This window comes from Polypterus senegalus, chromosome 1, assembly GCF_016835505.1.
Source record: "Polypterus senegalus isolate Bchr_013 chromosome 1, ASM1683550v1, whole genome shotgun sequence".
Classification (NCBI taxonomy): domain Eukaryota; kingdom Metazoa; phylum Chordata; class Cladistia; order Polypteriformes; family Polypteridae; genus Polypterus; species Polypterus senegalus.
Window position 1 is genome coordinate 33,915,823 of NC_053154.1, and position 18,020 is coordinate 33,933,842.

Sequence of the window (18,020 nt, forward strand, 5' to 3'; positions counted from 1 at the left end):
ACTACAGTATGTATCGTTATGGCCTTCTGTTCAGAATGTTCACATTCCATGAGATCAAACTCCCCTCACCACATGATGGGCCCACTCATCGAGTAAAGTACTTTCGCTACATTGCTTACAATAAAATGTCATAGTGATACAGAAGCTCCGATGCCAAAAGCACTCACAGGAGTACGTGACGGCCAAAATGTGATTGATATCACTCGTACTACTGCGGCTGCTCGAGAAGTGTGGCAAGCTCTGTGGTTAGCTCGGCGGCAGCAACAACATTTCGAGAGTCAGGAACTTCCAACCCTGCCCTCACCGTGACGTCACTGGAATTCCCCTCAAAGTGACTAACGCGAATGGTTAAGTCAGGGGCTGCAAGTTTCCGCGTATTCTTAAGTAAACGAGAAAGAAAAAACGAAAACAAGAGGGCCAGAGTTGGACTCGTTTCAAGGAGCTTTATTTACTTTCGGTGGCGTCTACTCCGTAAGGAAACGTACTGTAGAAGGAGTACACTGGCGTATAGCTGTGCTGGCTGCATTGGTTACGATAAGAACAACAAACACAATGCGAAGTCGCTTCGAGGACTGGGTGCTTCCATTGTAACCGAGGGATCGCACAGGGCACTGCAGTGCAAAGGGCCAGTGCTCGCCTCCGACTCGCTTTCTTTTTCGTTTTATGCCTTTTATGTAATTGACGAATTAAGTTTATTGGCCCCGTTTTGAGCGTCTTTAAAGTCCATTTGCAGCGCGCTAACCCTTTCCGTATTCTGGCCGTAACCGAAAAGGTAAGCTCTGTCTGGCTGTATTTCAGTTCTGTTGAACTCGGCAGCACATGCACGTTCAGGACGCTTCTTTCTTTCGGTATCGTGGTCCACACTTAGTATTTGTAAGTTACTTTATAGGAATCACTTTTTAATTCGTTTTGTTATTCTTAATTCCGGTTATCTTCCAAGGCTCTGTTCGTCGCTGAACGGCTAAGGGAAGAGCCTGCGTGACTGGCGCCTCTCGGCGGCCTCACTCGCCAACCAGGTGCGCACTTTGAACGACCCGCGACCCTCGGATAAGCTTAGCCCAACCTGCCGCTTTTTTCAGTTTTCCCTGTGCATTGAAGTGTGTTTTCATGTTCTGTGTGTAGTAAAAACTCACTAAGTTCTTAACGGTGTTTTAAACACAGTTTTAAATAATTGGTTGTAGTTGTTTTAAACCTGATCTTTTTACCTTTTAACCTTTATGCTTCCGTCTGGTTTCTTAAATCGGAACTCGTTTCCTCATCAAGGTTTTCAGTTTTGCTTGTCTCGTCATACGAACCGGATTAAAACTTCAGCCCTGGATGGATTTATAATTTTGGTGAGGATTTACCGGACATCTTTATTCTAATTTACGCTCATGTAGGCTTTGATGCCCATGTGCCTTCAGTTTCATAAATACGGCTGAACCTGACAGTATTTAAACATTTCAAATGGATGCAGTTCACTTTCATATCCGCCTCTATTGAACTGTGCGCTGCACTATATGGATGTATCTGCCCTAAGCCTTGCTGTTGACGGCTGGAAATACTTTTGGAATAATGAACGAATATTTTAACCAGGATGGCAACAACTTTTTACAAAACCCGGATCGATTTACACCTGATCCGAGGCTGCAATGCATCACTGATGATTTTACAGCTCCCGCTGCATCCCAGCAGACCATCTTCACTTACAAGCCTCAGGTGGAGTCGGTCTTCTCGGTCACTTTGAACATCCACCAAAGACAAACTGTTGATGAGGATCCAGAGGAGGAGCAGTTGGTGGGTGTCATGCCCTCCAGTCCTTACAGAAAAAGCAGAGAGCCAATCTGGCTGCAGCTGCAAGGAGAAAGAGCTGATGTAGACTCTGCCAAGGTCAGATTTTTATTCTTCATATAGAGAGGCTTTGCCATCTGTAGTCTCATATGTGAAAGGACCCAATCTACCCTTGTGGTAGCTTTTGGCAATGTGAACTAAAGTTTTGCTGTTTTTTTTTTTTAATTAATTCTGAGATTGATAAATTATTTTTGTTATGCCTACTGGTTAAGTAAAAGCTGCTTACATGCTGTATATCTCAAAGTGATTTCCCATTAAGATTACAATTTCTTTTACATGGTGTTCATATGTGTTTATGTAAGAGAGGTGTTTTGCCATTTACACATTTCTTTTAGCACATTGCTTTACAATTGTACAGCAATTATTATTTTACATTTGTAGCACTGAGAAGTGTTTTTGCTCAGAGTAGCATCGAGTTTGGAGTAGTACTAGCCACCTTCTCTTTTAAATTTCAAAGTCTTATCCAATATTTTACGTTGTCTCTCAATGTAATCCACGTTAAAATCCAAGAACTTTCTTTATAGATTGCGCTGTCCATCATTCATTTGAAATAGCACATAGAGTTGTAATGATTGTGCGTAGTCGCAGTAAACTGGCATAGTGCCATGCAATAGGAAGAATGTTTCTCAGGCAGAGTAGAGTTTTGTTATTTGAAATTATACATTTAAATTTAAGTTCATACAGTATAGCGGAGCATTAAAGCCTCACATAGATGATTCCAAGTTACCTGTGCATAACAACTAAAAGCAGGTTTTCTAAATTCAGTAAAAATATGTGCAACATGACGCATTATCCAGTCACTGGATAGAGTTTGATATCATACGACTGGGATGGTCCGGGTCAGCTCCACACTCCCTTGTTGCTACCAGGAGCCTTTCCAGCTGAAACTGTCAGTAGTCATGGACTACATAAATAAATAATCCAATAAATCTATCTATAAAAAAACTTAAACCAATCCATAAATAAATATCCTTTAAAAAAATGAGGTTAACATTCCAAGACAGGAAACGTTTCTAAAAACGCGGTCCTCTGTGCATCCTTTCTAAAACCGATGTTTCCTCTGCTTACCCTGAACGGGATCCTGCAGCCAGAGGAAATGTCCTCCCGACAGTCACAGCTAACCTTCTTTCACAGGCTTGGGTCACTGCTGTCACCCTGGGCCCCCAGCAGTGTGCTTGCGCCAAGCCTTTCCTTGCTCCTTCAACTTCTACTGCCACTCCTCTGCCTTAGGTAGGAGCAAGCATCCCAAGAAATGTTCATCTGGAGTGACCATCTTCAGCCCCCTTGATCACTGGCTCTACTCTGCTTCTAGGGGCTCTTGTCCAGGCTGCCTGCCACCTTTCATCCACACCCAGGTGGCTTCTGTTCCTGCTGTCTCCATAATCTTTTTCCCTTGTTAACCTCCGACTTTGTTCCTTTTGCTCTTTTCTTTTGTTCCTTGTCTCTTTCTCTCTGTCCCTCTCCGCTGTGCAGGCTCCTCTTATATTGGTTTGATTGGGCACAGATGTGACCATGTAGCACCTGCCTGATCCACTCGCATGTGCATGTGACAGGGTGATCAGCCAAACACCACAGTCAATCCCAGAGCAACTTCATCATGCACACACGATGCCTGCACGACTTCATTATTTATTTGCCAACCTGTTCAACTCCATGGACCACTTATCACAACGACCAATAAGGACCTTAGAAATAAAGAAAAGGCATTGTTTATGTCTTCCAAATAGAGAGGGTCATGCAACTTTACCATACAGCATACAATGATGGGTACTATAATGGTCATGAATATTATAAATCTAATGGCATAGTGATGGACTGAGTTCACAGGCTTAAGGGTGGTACCTAAAGCAGGCTTATACAACGCATCCCTTTAAACTAAAACAAATGTCCCTTTAGCAATTTTTATCTTACTACACATAGGGAAGCAAGTTCTGCTTCTGTAGAGGAAACAAAGTTTTGACTCGGTTTCTTTAGCAGAGTACTGACACAAGATTTAAAAGTACAGTTCTCATCAAGCTAAATGCCTCTTTCAATGCTGGGTTCTTTGTTATGGCGAAAAAAATGCAATAGCATAGTCAATAAAGCAAGGTTGTGTATACATCAATTAATTTTGTTTCCATCAGCTTTCAGAGTATATTTATGATTATGATTACCCATAGCAACTGTAAAAACACCAATGGAATGCTGTAGGTTTTCAACAGCAAATAGTACAGAGCAAGTTGAACAGTAAAGAGTAGTGTCATCCACATACAGATGTACTGTGCAGATTGTTACTAATGAAACAATATCATCAATACTGATTGTGAGCAACACTGGACCCAAAACTGAATCCGTGAGCACTTCTGATAGTTGATTGTAGTGTTTAGCAAAATCCTGTGTGAAGAGTGGCAAATCATAAAAACTACACATGCACTGCCCAGCCTGCAGTTAAACTGGAGACCTAAACTCCGTAAGCTGGTAGCATTACGTGCTTTGCTACTGTGTTGCACGCTAAGCTGACTGAGTGCTAGCTGTATATTATTTTATTTTTTTTCCCTAAATTTACAAGCAGCGTACCCTGGTGTCCGTGGCATTTTACTCCAGTTTTAGAAAAATGTAAATAATTGTTAGTATATTTGTTATTGATTTAAATTTAATGTATCTACATTAAAAATTAGCAGTTTCACATTTATACAGACATCTTCACATTTGTACTTTAGTGATAGTATGGAACTCGCCATCTGTTATGTTCATTTAGGATTTCACATTGTTAGGCTTTTAAATTTTGCTTGTTTTTTATTTTGATGTCTGTAAATTTTAATGAATAGTGGCCATTTCTTTCTACTTATCAGAGTGGTTTATTTAATTTATTTGTTTTACATTTTCTTTTACTTGCTTTAAGACCTCCCATACTTAAATGTTTGATTAATGTGTGAAGTTTGATTTTTTTTTTATTTTTTAGCAAATTACAAATTACAAGGCATGGATTTAAATAACAATAGTGATGGCAGTATGCCGATTAGTTTAATGTAGCTGGCACTGGGGCTGCAACGATTAGTCGCCATAATTGTCAACTACAAAAATTTGTCAACACGAATTTTTTATTGTCGACGCATCATGAACAGAACCTTAAATAGAGGCTCCAGTCACAAAGAACCACATTGGTTTTTGTAACTGCAATGCACTACATGAACGTCTGGGGGCAGTATCGCCTGTTATTGTTTGTCAAGACTGCACACAGTCCTACCAACAATGAAGAACGTCTGAGGAGAAGAAGAATGTAAAGGAAAATAAACTTGGTTGCAATGGCGTGTTGGGATAGAGAAGGGGGAAGGAGATGGGGTGGGGGGAACTGAGACAGAAACTTTCTAAAGTGAAGGAGCACTTCATCGAAAAAGAAAAAAAAAGTAGAATGCAGATTATGTAAAGCGGAACTTTCTTTTCACGGCAGCACCAGTGCAATGCATGCGCATTTGAAACGCAAGCATCCTGGAGCTGTGATGCCGCTGTCTCTTGAGAACGTATGCTGTTTGTTAGTTAGGGTCAGATCAGGAGGGGAGGGAGAGTGTGAATGAGACTGAGAAAATAAAAGTTAAAAAAAAAACTTCTACAAGTAACAAATTTACACCCGATTTGTTCGTTTTCAAATAATATTGCATTAGTGCGATGATGTTTTCTGATTGGTACTATTCAGGTCATACAATTATTTCTTCAAAATGTCACATATATATTTGTCTGTTTCTTTTTTTTTTTCCTTCCCCCAGTGCTGCGTGCTGACACCAGAAGTCGTGAGCTTATTCAGTGCTAGCAGCACCATGGAGGTGGCCGGTTGCTTGTGTTATAACAAGTTGACCTGGTGGCAATCAAAGCACATGTACTGTGCAAGGCATGTACGCGGTCCACTGAGAAAGGAAGAGCGTTCATGGCACACTTTGCAGAGGAATATTTTTTCCTCTGCATGTCCATGAATCTTGTGCAGACTGGGCAAGATCAGTGGGGCATGGGGGGGAAACGTGGCCATTGATTACAACCACAAGAAGGTACGCGAATGAATATGAATAACGTTGCATCCGTGCCACAACGTTTTCCGAAATGTATTATAAGGTCATAAAATGAATAATTCCAAATATCATATATACCTGTGTGTCTGTTTTTTGTCAGTGTGGCTTTGACATCACGGGCCTTAAGGCGCATACTAATTCAGCCTAAGCACAAACACTCAATAAAATTGAATAAAACAAAATCAAGTGACAATGAGATACAAATAAGGCAGATTTGCCAGCGTTTGTGTGTCAGCTTTTATCCATCCAGATCAGAGTCTCAAAACACCACTCACATCTACCGTTATTCCCAGTTTCAGATAAAAAGTAACAGCGTCAGATCCCTGGGGGCGGTAGTATGTATCGTGATCATGACTGACAGAATAAAAGTGGAAAAAAAAACGGTAACTTTTATAAGTACTATACATTTAATACACTTGCTGTTACAGACGCAAATCAAATGTATGTGTTAATTGTACGTATAATATTAACAATAAGAGCAACTTGCTGCTCAAAACGGTAAATATACAAGGCAGTCAGGATTGAACTGGGGGACTCTTGATTATAAGTCAGCAATTCCTATCGCTGCACCATGGAAGCTATTGTATCATCCTTGAACCTTTTGTGAAAGTGTTTATTTGATCTTTGCACTTCAGGTTTTACACATTATATAGTTTGTCTACATTTTGTCATTTATTACTAAAATATGAAAAAGGTTTCAGTTTAAACAATGTGTTTATTGGTTAAGTTAAGTGCACTTTTTTGTTTAAAGACTGCGTGTACTTTAGTTTGTATTGTTGTTTAATGTATTTCTTTTTCATTGTGATGGTCACACTAATATAAAAACATCTGATTATTTTCAAATTCATATGTTTCACTGGTTATTTTAATTTGATTATTATTAATTTTAATCGTGTCAATGCAGAGACCTCAGGGTGACATTCACAGGTTGATAGACATGAGCAGATATTAGGTAAGACATGCACTGGAGCCCAGAACAGGATGTGCAACCACAGGTCGCAGGCATCAAAATAGTCAGGCATGAAACAATCGTGACTAATCGAAAAATAAATTGAATGATTAGTCGACTACCAAAATTAATCATTTGTTGCAGTCCTAGTTTGCACATGTAAGTGGTCATTATGAAACAGAAATATGAAAACAAAAAAGTAGTGAAAAAAGTTTGTTACATTTTACTTTATGAAGACTGCGCACTAGGGCTGCACTATATTAGAAAAACTGACATTGCAATATTCCCTTTTCTGTGATATATATTGTGATATTAAAAAATCTGGGAATTTTTACCAGATGACCTGAATAGCTTAATTTTCAAAGAATAAATCATTCTAGAGTGTTTGTAGTGATCTTAGACGGTGAGTGCATCTGCTGTATAGAAAATAAAAAGAATTTTAAAAAATGAAAATCAACTCTTATAACCTTTTGAGTGTGTGTCCTACCAGTCTTTATCTCTAATGCTATTTGACCTGTATATTTTTAGTGGAGTCAGAAAATACAGCAAATGCTTCATGAAGCTTCATTTGCCCATCACTACCCATCTGTCAATGAAGCAGGATGTTGTCTAGAAGGAATAAAGAAGATTTACAGGAGGCTGTATATCTGTACTCCTGGTTAAAACAGAGCATTAAACTAAGGAGTAAGGAAGCTTTATTTTCACATAGCAAATTAATATGAGCATCAAAATATGCCATTAAAACATTTTCTTTCAAAATTAAGCCTCGTTTTTGTCAAGCATCAAAATGGTAAACATATTTAAACAAAATTATAAAAATACAATAGCAGCTATACCCTGAGCCATTTTCAAAACTGCAACTTAAATAGAATTTTTAAAAGATTAAACTGAACTAATAAATATGAATTTGTACTAAATAACACACATTAACACTGAACCATTTTCTCATACAAACAATTTCAACACTTCTGTTGGCAACAGTGCCAGCGTAAATAAAGTGTTGGTCATCATGGCTAAACAGGATAAAAGGAAAGTTCTCAATTGTAAAACAACTGGTTTCTTTCTTAACAGACCGTTCAGCGTAGAGGTTTCTAGCCAAGAATACCAGTCTATCTATCATTGCTGGCTTAAGACAAGAAAGTTGACAATTTGTAATATGGCCACTTGCACCGAAGATCCTTTCTGATGGTGAGCTTGTATCCTGAATACTAAGATACTTGTAGGCAAGTTGTGGAAACTTCACCTTGTGTGACTTTCACCATGAAAGTGGACCACCTTCTTTTTCTGTGGAAGGTGTTAGTAGGAAGTTGTGTAATGTAATTCAGCCTCCACGGCTTCCCTAAGGGTCAGAGGGAGTCGCCGTTTGCTTGCTCTGTGTTGTTTAAAGAAATATCCCATGGACCTCTTGGCTTTCTTTGCCTGGGATGTGTCAGCAACTCTGGGCTCAATTTCAGTGCTGCAGCTTGAGGTCTCTAAGCATTCAGTCATTTCTGATGTCAGTCTGACCTTGACTTTGATCTTGCTGTCTGAACTGATGATATCCATTTTGAACCAGGGGTTCAAACAAGATGCCATGTCTAGCAGCTCCCGAGTAACTTTATCTTTATATTTCTCGTTATGGTAGCCCAACATGTTGCTATTCAACTTCTTGGTCAGGTATGTGACTTCCTATTGCATCAGTACCATTGAAGTGTTTAAGAGGTGAAGAACTGGCTTCACATAGGTGACCTTAACATAGTCGTCTCATGAAAGTAGACCTAGTGACTTGTTGATAGACTCCAAGACATCTATATCTTGCCAGGTTGGAATTAGACGTCACTCCTTCTTGTCTGCAGGCAGGACCTGAGTTAATGCTTTCTGTTGCTCTAATATCCTGCTGATCATCATCTGTCTGGCATTCTAATATGAGGGAATGCAATGGTAGATTGAGTTCCATCTGGGCCAAAGAAATTCTGGCCTTCTGTAAGAGAAGTGACCCACCAGCTTCTTGCAGACCCCAGTTACACATTTGGTGCCTTAATCCTTTTTCAGTGCATTTTCCAAGGAAATAAAAAGTCAAATTTCACAATTTAAATAATAAAGTGCTTATATGTACAAAAACTATTCCTGCAATTGAATATTTACAGGTCTATTAAAAGATGAAACATATATACTCAGCAAAAAAAGAAACGTCCTCTGACTTTCAACTGTTTTTACTTTCAGTAAACTTAATGTGTAAATATTTGTATGAACACTAAAAGAGTCAACACCATAAGACATAAACTAAAAATGTTTCACAATGTGTCCCTGAATGAAGGGAGGCTCAAAATCAAAAGTACCAGTCAGTATCTGGTGTGGCCACCAGCTGCTTCTCCTCCTCATGGACTGGACCAGATTTGTCAGTTCTTGCTGTGAGATGTTACCCCACTCTTCCACCAAGGCACCTGCAAGTTCCTGGACATTTCTGGGGGGAATGGCCCTAGCCCTCGCCCTGCGATCCAACTGGTCCCAGACGTGCTCAATTCCTTCGACGATAAACACGAATCCGTCCATCACCCCTGGTGAGACAAAACCGTGACTCATCAGTGAAGAGCACTTTTTGCCACTCCTGTCTGGTCCAGCGAAGGTGGGTTTGTGCCCATAGGCGGCGTTGTTGCTGGTGATGTCTGGTAAGGACCTGCCTTACGACAGGCCTACAAGCACTCAGTCCAGCCTCTCTCAGCCTATTGCGGACAGTCTGAGCACTGATGGAGGGATTGTGTGTTCCTGGTGTGACTCGGGCAGTTGTTTTGGCCATCCTGTACCTGTCATGCAGGTGTGATATTCGGATGTACTGATCCTGTGCAGGTGTTGTTACACGTGGTCTTCCACTGCGAGGATGATCAGCTGTCCTTCCTGTCTCCCTGCGTTTTTAGAACTGTAACCTTAAATGCCTACTTTCTGTAAGCTGTTAAGGTCTTAACGACGCATTCCACAGGTGCATGTTAATTAATTGATTATGGTTAATTGAACATGCAAGGAAAACATTGTTTAAACCCTTTACAATGAAGATCTGTAAAGTTATTTGGATTTTTAAAACATTATTGTTGAAATACACAGTCCTGAAAAAGGGACATTTCTTTTTTTGCTGAGTATAGTTTCTGCCTGCTTTCTTTACATGTTTTAAAAATCTATGAAAACCCAATCACTGTCAAGCAATATTACTGTCTTATGAGTTTTACATTACTGGTGTGCTCTCCAGTGTCAGTTGAATGCGTATTTAAACATTTTCATGAAAATAAGTTTCAAGTTCAAGGCTAAAAAATTTTCATCCACAGACTTACAGATGGAACATGCAGTGAAATGCAAGTCAGACTATCCCCAGATTGTGTTAATTAAAAGAGAGGACTAACAAAAAGGGGAGTTATATTAAAATAATCTAACTATTAAACATTAAGGTAGAAGACGGTGGCATTGTGAAAAAATATTGTTTTTTTTTTTTCCTTTTTTTTTTTTTTTCCACAGTTTGGACAATATGGGTTAGATAAGGAATATGCACAATTAGCAGTAGTTGAATCATAATACTGTACATATATGAATGTTATAACAATAGTGGTATGATACAACAATTTTACTTTGTTTAATTTTAGGACCAGTGACTTAGTAGAACAGCTTAGTAACATACTTACCAAGTGTGAGAGTCAGTCTGTGGCCAAAGCACTGCAGCCTGGTCTGCTTGTTAATGGATGCAACTTTCACCGTGCTCGCTGCGTTGAATGTTGTTATGCAGATTAAATGTATTTCTTTTCACCCCAAGCAGCCAATGCTTCTCTAAACCTGTTGCTTTGTTTTGCTTGTGAGATCCTGCAGGAAAAATGCTTTTTGGAGATAGCGACGTTTTACATGGAAGTCCTCATTAATAAAGTGGACGTCGGACTTATTTGGGGCTCCACTGTCTGGCTGGACCACAGATTTGTTGTTGTTGCAAAATATTCCACTTTGGATAACTCTGATTGAATGTGTGCCTTGCAATTCACATACAACTCTGGGATAGGGACATGAGAAAAATAATTCTGTGATGGTTTAATATACCTCTTGTGAAGCAAATGGATTGTTTTAAAGCTTTCTTTAACTGTGCTAATTGGTACCATTTCTTCAGTGAGGTGAAATGTTCTTGCATCAGTGAGAACCTCTTTGTATCTCTTCATCAAGAAGATTTTTGGAACACCTCTCGTATGGTGTAACGCTGGCAAATGTGCCCATAATAGTTTTGCTTTGAACAGCATTCTGATCTGGCTTTTCACTCATCATACCTGGTTCTTTGGTGCGATTTAAATGATCAAACAAATTAGGGTGTACTCATACAAAGCACTTTTGTTCTTTACCATGCCCGAGCACGAACTTCCTCCCTCTGTACCTCCCCGCTGGTCTGCATACACACTGCGCTTAATATATATACAATAAACATATATTTATTTTTTTTTGGTAGTTGAGTATGGCAGGATAACGCTCTACCCTGTTATAGATTTATTGAGTGTGCAAGTGGCTACTCTGAGCAGTTGTTCAAAGCTGATCCTCCCGCTAGGATGTTGGATATCTCTGGGTCCACAGTTCTTGAAGATGATCCTCCAATCAGTTGTGAACCACCCAATCTCACTGAGATTGCACAGGTGGTGAACCAGCTTGGGGGTGGTTGTTAGGCTACAGGAATCTGTGGTATCCGGGGTGATCTTTTCCAGGCTGATGCTATGGCTGTCATCCTTGCATTGCAATCTTTTCTTCCATTTGGGAGACTGGCATCATTCCAACTGACTGGAAAAGGAAGGGCGATTGCCTGGATTACAGCAACTAAAGGGGATAACACTGCTCTCAGTGCCGGGTAAGGTCCTTGCTATGGTCGTCCTCAGTAGGATCCTTGATCTCTTACTCGCCAACCAGTGACTGGAAGAGTCTGGTTTTATGCCTAAGTCTACTATCGACCGCATCCTAGCACTGAGGGTCCTCCTGGACCGCAAATGCGAATATCGGCAGAGTTTCTTTGCAGCCTTTGTCGATATTCGCAAAGCTTTTGACACAGTTGATCGAACTTTCCTGTGGGACATTTTAAGGGTTTTCAGGTTGCTGGATATCATGGCCGGCCTGTACACTGGTACTGTGAGTGCTGTGCAGAGTGGAGGCAAGACCTCTGCGTTTTTCCCAGTTGATTTGCGGGGTTGTCAGGAGTGTGTTCATGCTCCTACTCTGTTCAATGTTTGTATGGACTGGGTTTTGGACAAGGTCATGGGGTCCAGCGGCTATGGGGCATCTGTTGATGAAGAAGGATTCACGGATCTTGACTTTGCTGACGATGCTGTGATCTTCGCGGTGTCAATGGAAGTTTTGATCGGGGTGCTCGAGAGACTGAGCGAGGACTCTGAGTGCCTGGGTTTGTGAGTGTCCTGAATAAAAACCAAGATCCAGGCCTTTAATGACCTCTTGGGCACTGCCATTAGCATTGTGTCTGCGGAGAGAGTGTCGACCTTGTCGAGAGGTGTACTTACCTTGGCAGTGACATTCATGTCTCTGGTGACTCCTGTGAAGTCAGTAGATGGATTGGGAGAGCATGGGGGGTCATGAGGTCGCTGGAAAGTGGTGTGTGGCGCTCCTGATATCTATGCAAAAGGACAAAGGTCCAAGTCTTTAGATTCCTGGTGCTTCTTGTCTTGCTATATGGTTGAGAGACACAGACACTAACCAGTGACCTGAGGCGAAGACTGGACTCCTTTGGTACTGTATCTCTCCGAAAAATCCTTGGGCACTGTTGGTTCGAATTTGTGTCGAATGAGCTGTTACTTATGCAGTCCCGAATGAGGCACATTACTACGGCCATGTGGCGCGTTTCCCCGAGGGTGATCCTGCACGTAAGATCCTCATTGTTGGGGACCCGAGTGGCTGGACCAGGCCAAGGGGTCGCCTACATAACGCCTGGCATCGGCAGGCACATGGTCATTTCCGGAGGGTGGGACTGGACCGCGTGTCTGCCTGGGGGGTTGCAAACGAGTTGTTTCGTCGTGTAGTGGGTGCGGCAATACACTATACCAGTTCATGCTCCCCAACTTGACTTGACAAGTGTGCAGCAAAGTGTTTAGCTGTTAAACGTTCTGCACGTATGAAAAGATTTTTACAGAGATATATTATGTTAAGGGACAGATTTGCAGCTTTTCTTGCCAACTACATTTCACGTCCATCTGTAAGGTGAAAATAAAAAATGTTTTTTTTTTTAAACTTGGATGGTATCGAATGAAATAAGAATTGATTTGTCACATCATTGACCTTATGTCTGTTTTCTAGGCTTAAGCACGTTTTGGCGATCCGAATCCTACTGAACCATGCCCAGGCACACACCTTCCAAGCAGGGCATGGTACAGTATGACTACACTAGTAAAACAAACTAGACTTTGGGGTTACATGCGGACAGTTGTGCTGAGGCATGGAACAAATTTCTAGTGTGACTGCACACTTTTGTGTTGTCTCATGTTGTGGCAACAATTGCAAGGCACGGTCAACAAAGTACCTATTTTTGGTCTACATAATCGTTTCTGTAGCCAAAATAATTCCGTATACGGACGTTGCATTTGATTTTGCAACCAAATCTCCCTTTCCAATGTTTTTCTTCTCTTCATCATTTAAGTTCCGGTCCTTTTATGAATTGTGATCAATGACTAGCGGGGCCTGCTTTTGCTTAGAGAACAATTGTGATGAGAAGGTCCTAACTGTGGGATGCAGGATGGGGCAGAGACAGAGCTCAGATGGGCGAGTACATACAATGGGTGGGATTAGGATTTCAGACTTGCCCATGTGCCATTAACTGTGTTGGCATAATTAGATATGAGCAGCTTGAAGTTTGTTGCCCCATCCCATCCTGTTTGATGCTGTGGGGAGATTTACTCAATCTGCCAAAGCACTTATTCATTTTCCTCTCAAAATGATCAATTCATAAAATGCTTTGTAAGCACTAAATATTACATTATTCTACATTTTGGAACGAGTTTCTTTTGGCTGTCTTTTGTTTAAATAAACTGTTAACTTGTCATTATATAATTACAGTGTATGGGGTTTTGAACCAGGGTAGCACCTAAGCAATGAAAAAAGGCTATAACCTGATTTTTTTATTTTTTTTTTATTTTTTATTTAATATTGCTTTACTTGATAACACACATCCTGATATAAGTATATGTATGTGGTGTACCTTTTATTCATTCAGTTCTGTTTATATATCTAATCCACTAAGCATTTTGTAATTTATGTGTCACTTGTTCGTACAAGTTATTGTTGTGAACTGACTTTGCAATAAATAAATAACATTGCACATCCTGTGGTGCAACTATCGTACATGTACACATCACAATGACAATGCTAAAACAATATTTTGTGCAGGCCTACTGTATACAGTAGAAGAAGGTAATCTAATTGAGCACATCATTAAATGAAGGAATGGACATCTAATTAAGATACCCTTTTGAGTTGCGGGTGGAGGGAAACAATAGTAACGTACGGTTAAGACTTCTAGAACATGTCGGAGAATCAGTGGAACAGTCCTGTCATAAGCATACCTGTGAATTTCTAGTATTTAATTATAACTAGTACACTTTTGTGAAATTAAAGTAGCTAACAACAGTATGGTTCTTGAAGTAATGAATTTTAAGACCTGATCATGAGGCAATTGCAGCAGTCTGGGTGACAAGACTGACAAATGCTTAACAAGGTAAATATGTGATAGTTTTTTTTTAGGTTTGATTTTTAATCATCTAAAAGTGTTTTCAGCAGAATAGAATATATGGTTTATGTAAAATATTAATAAGATCGCAAAAGTTAAAAGCCTGAAACACTTTATTAGGTAGGAATGAATATCTTGAAAGTTTACAATGCATGAGTAGTTACTAGGGAGCCATTAATACTAGAGTCTTGCAGATTTAAAGTACACTGCCTTTTTTTTAGCTTTAGCATTGTTGTAGGAGCCCATTATTCTTTTAACTACTTCATAACTTTTTTTTTCTTTTTCCTTAGGGATTCATCAAGGGTCTGTGTACTACAGAGCTGCAAGAAGAAGTCAACTACCCCAGAGATCTTCATTGTGTATTTATTGGTGCTCAGAGTTTATTTATGAACTGTTTGATTAGGGCAACATCTGCTTTTATCATGGTAAGTGAAATTCTCCATAAAATTAAAACATAACACAGTTTGTGGGGAAAGGATATATAGAGTACAATTAAACAACAGGTAAAAATATGCATCTCATTTAGGTATTCAGGTTGTATAGTGGTGGAAAACATGATAACATTTACAAAATACCCTTTTCCAATATCTGTGGTGGGCTGGCGCCCAGCCCGGGATTTTTTCCTGCCTTGTGCCCTGTGTTGGCTGGGATTGGATCCAGCAGACCCTCGTGACCCTGTGTTAGGTTATAGCGGGTTAGAAAATGACTGTCTGACTGACTGACTGACTTTTTCAGTATGTATTTTTTCTGTTTATATGTCTGACAGTGTTTTTTTATTTGAAATGCTGTTTGAAATATTATGCAATGCTGCAGTAGTCCATAGCCTTAATAAAGGTTCAGATCTTATAATTATTATCATCATCACTGAAATTTTCTAGGTTTACCAATGTTAACCAGTTCCTCCCAAATTCTGATCCTGTGCATTCTTTGGCCTTTTCTCTTGGCCTCGTTCACCCTGGCTATCGCTGCTGTCCTTCATCTCTATCATTACTTAATACGTCACCTAAATAGTGTAACCTACCTACTTTTTCCAAAACAACTCCATTGCTAACATGTAAATTAGTATTTTCCTTGTCTGTGCTTGGCAGCCACTCGCATATTTTCTGCAAACAAAAGTTGCACTTGCTGTCTGAAAGCAACCCTTCACACCATGACATCTTTTATGTGATCTCTTCTGCAACTTTTGCTGAAACCATCACAGATAGGGGCACATGGTAGAACAATACAAATGTCTAGGAACAATCACTGATAATAGGCTAGCCTTTGATGTTTATACGGAACAAATCTGTATTATTTTTGAGGAAACACATGTTGTGTTTTTTTTTTTGTTTTTTTTTTTTGAAGAGGACAAAACTGTAATGAGACTTTTCTAAGTCTGTTGTCAAATCTATTGTCACATTTGAGTTTACATGGTCTGGAGTACTTAGCTTTAAGAACATAAACTGTGTGAATAACATTTTCAAAATGAAGTAGTAAAATTATTGAATCGTGGCAGCCCTAACTCATTGTTTATTATCGCAAATGATTTAGAAAGAAGTCCGACCTGCTGTGTCAGACAGCAGCCTCGGTCTTTTTTCCTAAGAATAATTTCTTGCAATCAGACTTCAGATTTAGGGTTGAGGGGGGTGTTTGGCGGAGAGGGAATTAAATGTGCACTATTTTTATTAGTTAATTATTATTAACATGATGCTCAATATGACTTCCTTTTTTAAGGTTTGACACTTGTGCCAGAATATTTTTTATTAAATTTTAGAAGTATCCAATTCAGGATCCTGCAACCCTAACCCTAATTTTACATAACAATTGTTATGACATAAACCAAGAGGCACAAGTATTGTTGCTGTCGGGAATAAAAGTGAAAACAATGAAAAAAAGTATGGGAAACCAAATGAAGAAAAATTTAAAAATATTCTTCAACGCCAGCTTGCTTATGCAGAAGGTGCCTTCAATTAAATATTTATTCTTCATTTCTTCCAAGAAGCCCAGTTGTCTGCAGCGTTCCCATAATCAAAGTCCCCAGGATCTGCGCCCTCCAAGGAGATCAGCATGAGATTATTTAGGGTGCTTTGATTCATACGATTTCTCAAACATGTCTTGATCCTTTTATGGGCAGAAAACCCCCTTTCACATTCAGCAGTGCTCACTGGGATCACTAGCCCAATATGAGGTAGTCTGGCTAAATTTGGAAACGACTCTGATGTCATTGCCATTTTTAGTAAAAATCTGTTTTGGACTGAAGTCTTTGTATGATTGACTTCTGATCATTTTTGACGCAACTGTCCATTCTTGCCTGCTACTTTCATATTTTAAAATTGGAGGCCTGCCATTTTAGGAGTAGTGATTGAAAAGAATTTCAGCAGACTCACTTGAATCGTGAGTTTGTGCATTAAAAACTTTTGAAAAGCTGGAAATAATTGGCATGTCAGGGAATCTTGCATCTAGGTGCTTGACAACTGTCTCTAGGTATTTATCATACAGTATATTGCAGTTTTGAATGACATTACATCACTCTGTGTATAAACAATGCGGAGACCTGACCATTCTTCTGTCAGATAATGATGAAGGCTTTGAAAATATCTCCCAGGAGTGTCTTTCATCTCCATGGACAATTTGGTGGCGAGCAAAATTGGCTCAATTTCGGTAAGATTGACATCTTCCCTTTGCCAAGCCTTAGATGAGTTGGACAACAAAGGTAATACGTCTGAAAGCATCATCAGAGAGGAAATAAAATTGTATGTTTTAGTACATCTGCTTAATCCTTCAGCTGTGATGTCATTTCGTTCAGTGGCCTCTCTTTCCAGAGCAGTTATGACACTTATCATACACTGTTGTAGTGATTGTACTGCAAAGTCATGAGACAGCCATCTAGTGTCACTGGCCATTTTCAGCTTAATCTGGGGGATGTTCAGAATATTTTGGATTTCCGTTAAATCAGCCTCCTAACTGAAGAATTTTGGAAGATATAGAACAGCTGCCTGCGGTGGGCTGGCACCCTGACTGGAGTTTGTTTCCTGCCTTGTGTCCTGTGTTGGTTGGGATTGGCTCCAGCAGACCTCTGTGACCCTGTAGGTGGGATATAGTGGGTTGGATAATGGATAGATGATTAGAACAGCTGCCTTAAGATGTCATTCAGTTTTGTTAAATAAGGTACAGCAGCTGCTGCTTGGGCACTTGCAAGGGGCAATCAGTGGTTTACACAGTGGCAGTTGACCAAGAGTCCAGATGTTTTACCTTTAAGCAGTTTTGCCAGACTTTTTTGTTTCCCAATCATAACAGCCGCTCCATCTGACCCTAGTCCAACCAGATTAGCAGTTTTCAAGCCTAGAGTGTCCATAGTCTCACTCAGTGTGTTGGTTATTGTCTCCACTTTGCCATCGATCATATTGCGGATTGATACAAAACTAATTCTGACCTCTGTAGTGACCTGGCAAAAATATTTAATGTAAATAATTGTTTTACAACTGAGATGTCTGTGGTTTCATCATAT

The 18,020-nt window shown here is 39.8% G+C and overlaps 1 protein-coding gene across 1 annotated transcript in view; it reads left to right on the forward strand.

Moving 5' to 3' along the window:
- Positions 1-246: 246 nt before the first annotated feature.
- Positions 247-18,020, forward strand: part of khnyn (KH and NYN domain containing) — a 94,009-nt gene continuing 76,235 nt past the window's right edge. Inside the window, exons 1-2 of the mRNA XM_039745825.1 lie at positions 247-1,869; positions 14,824-14,958. Of these exons, the coding sequence (XP_039601759.1) occupies positions 1,555-1,869; positions 14,824-14,958 (450 nt within the window). The 5' untranslated portion in view covers positions 247-1,554. The remainder of the gene's footprint in view (positions 1,870-14,823; positions 14,959-18,020) is intronic.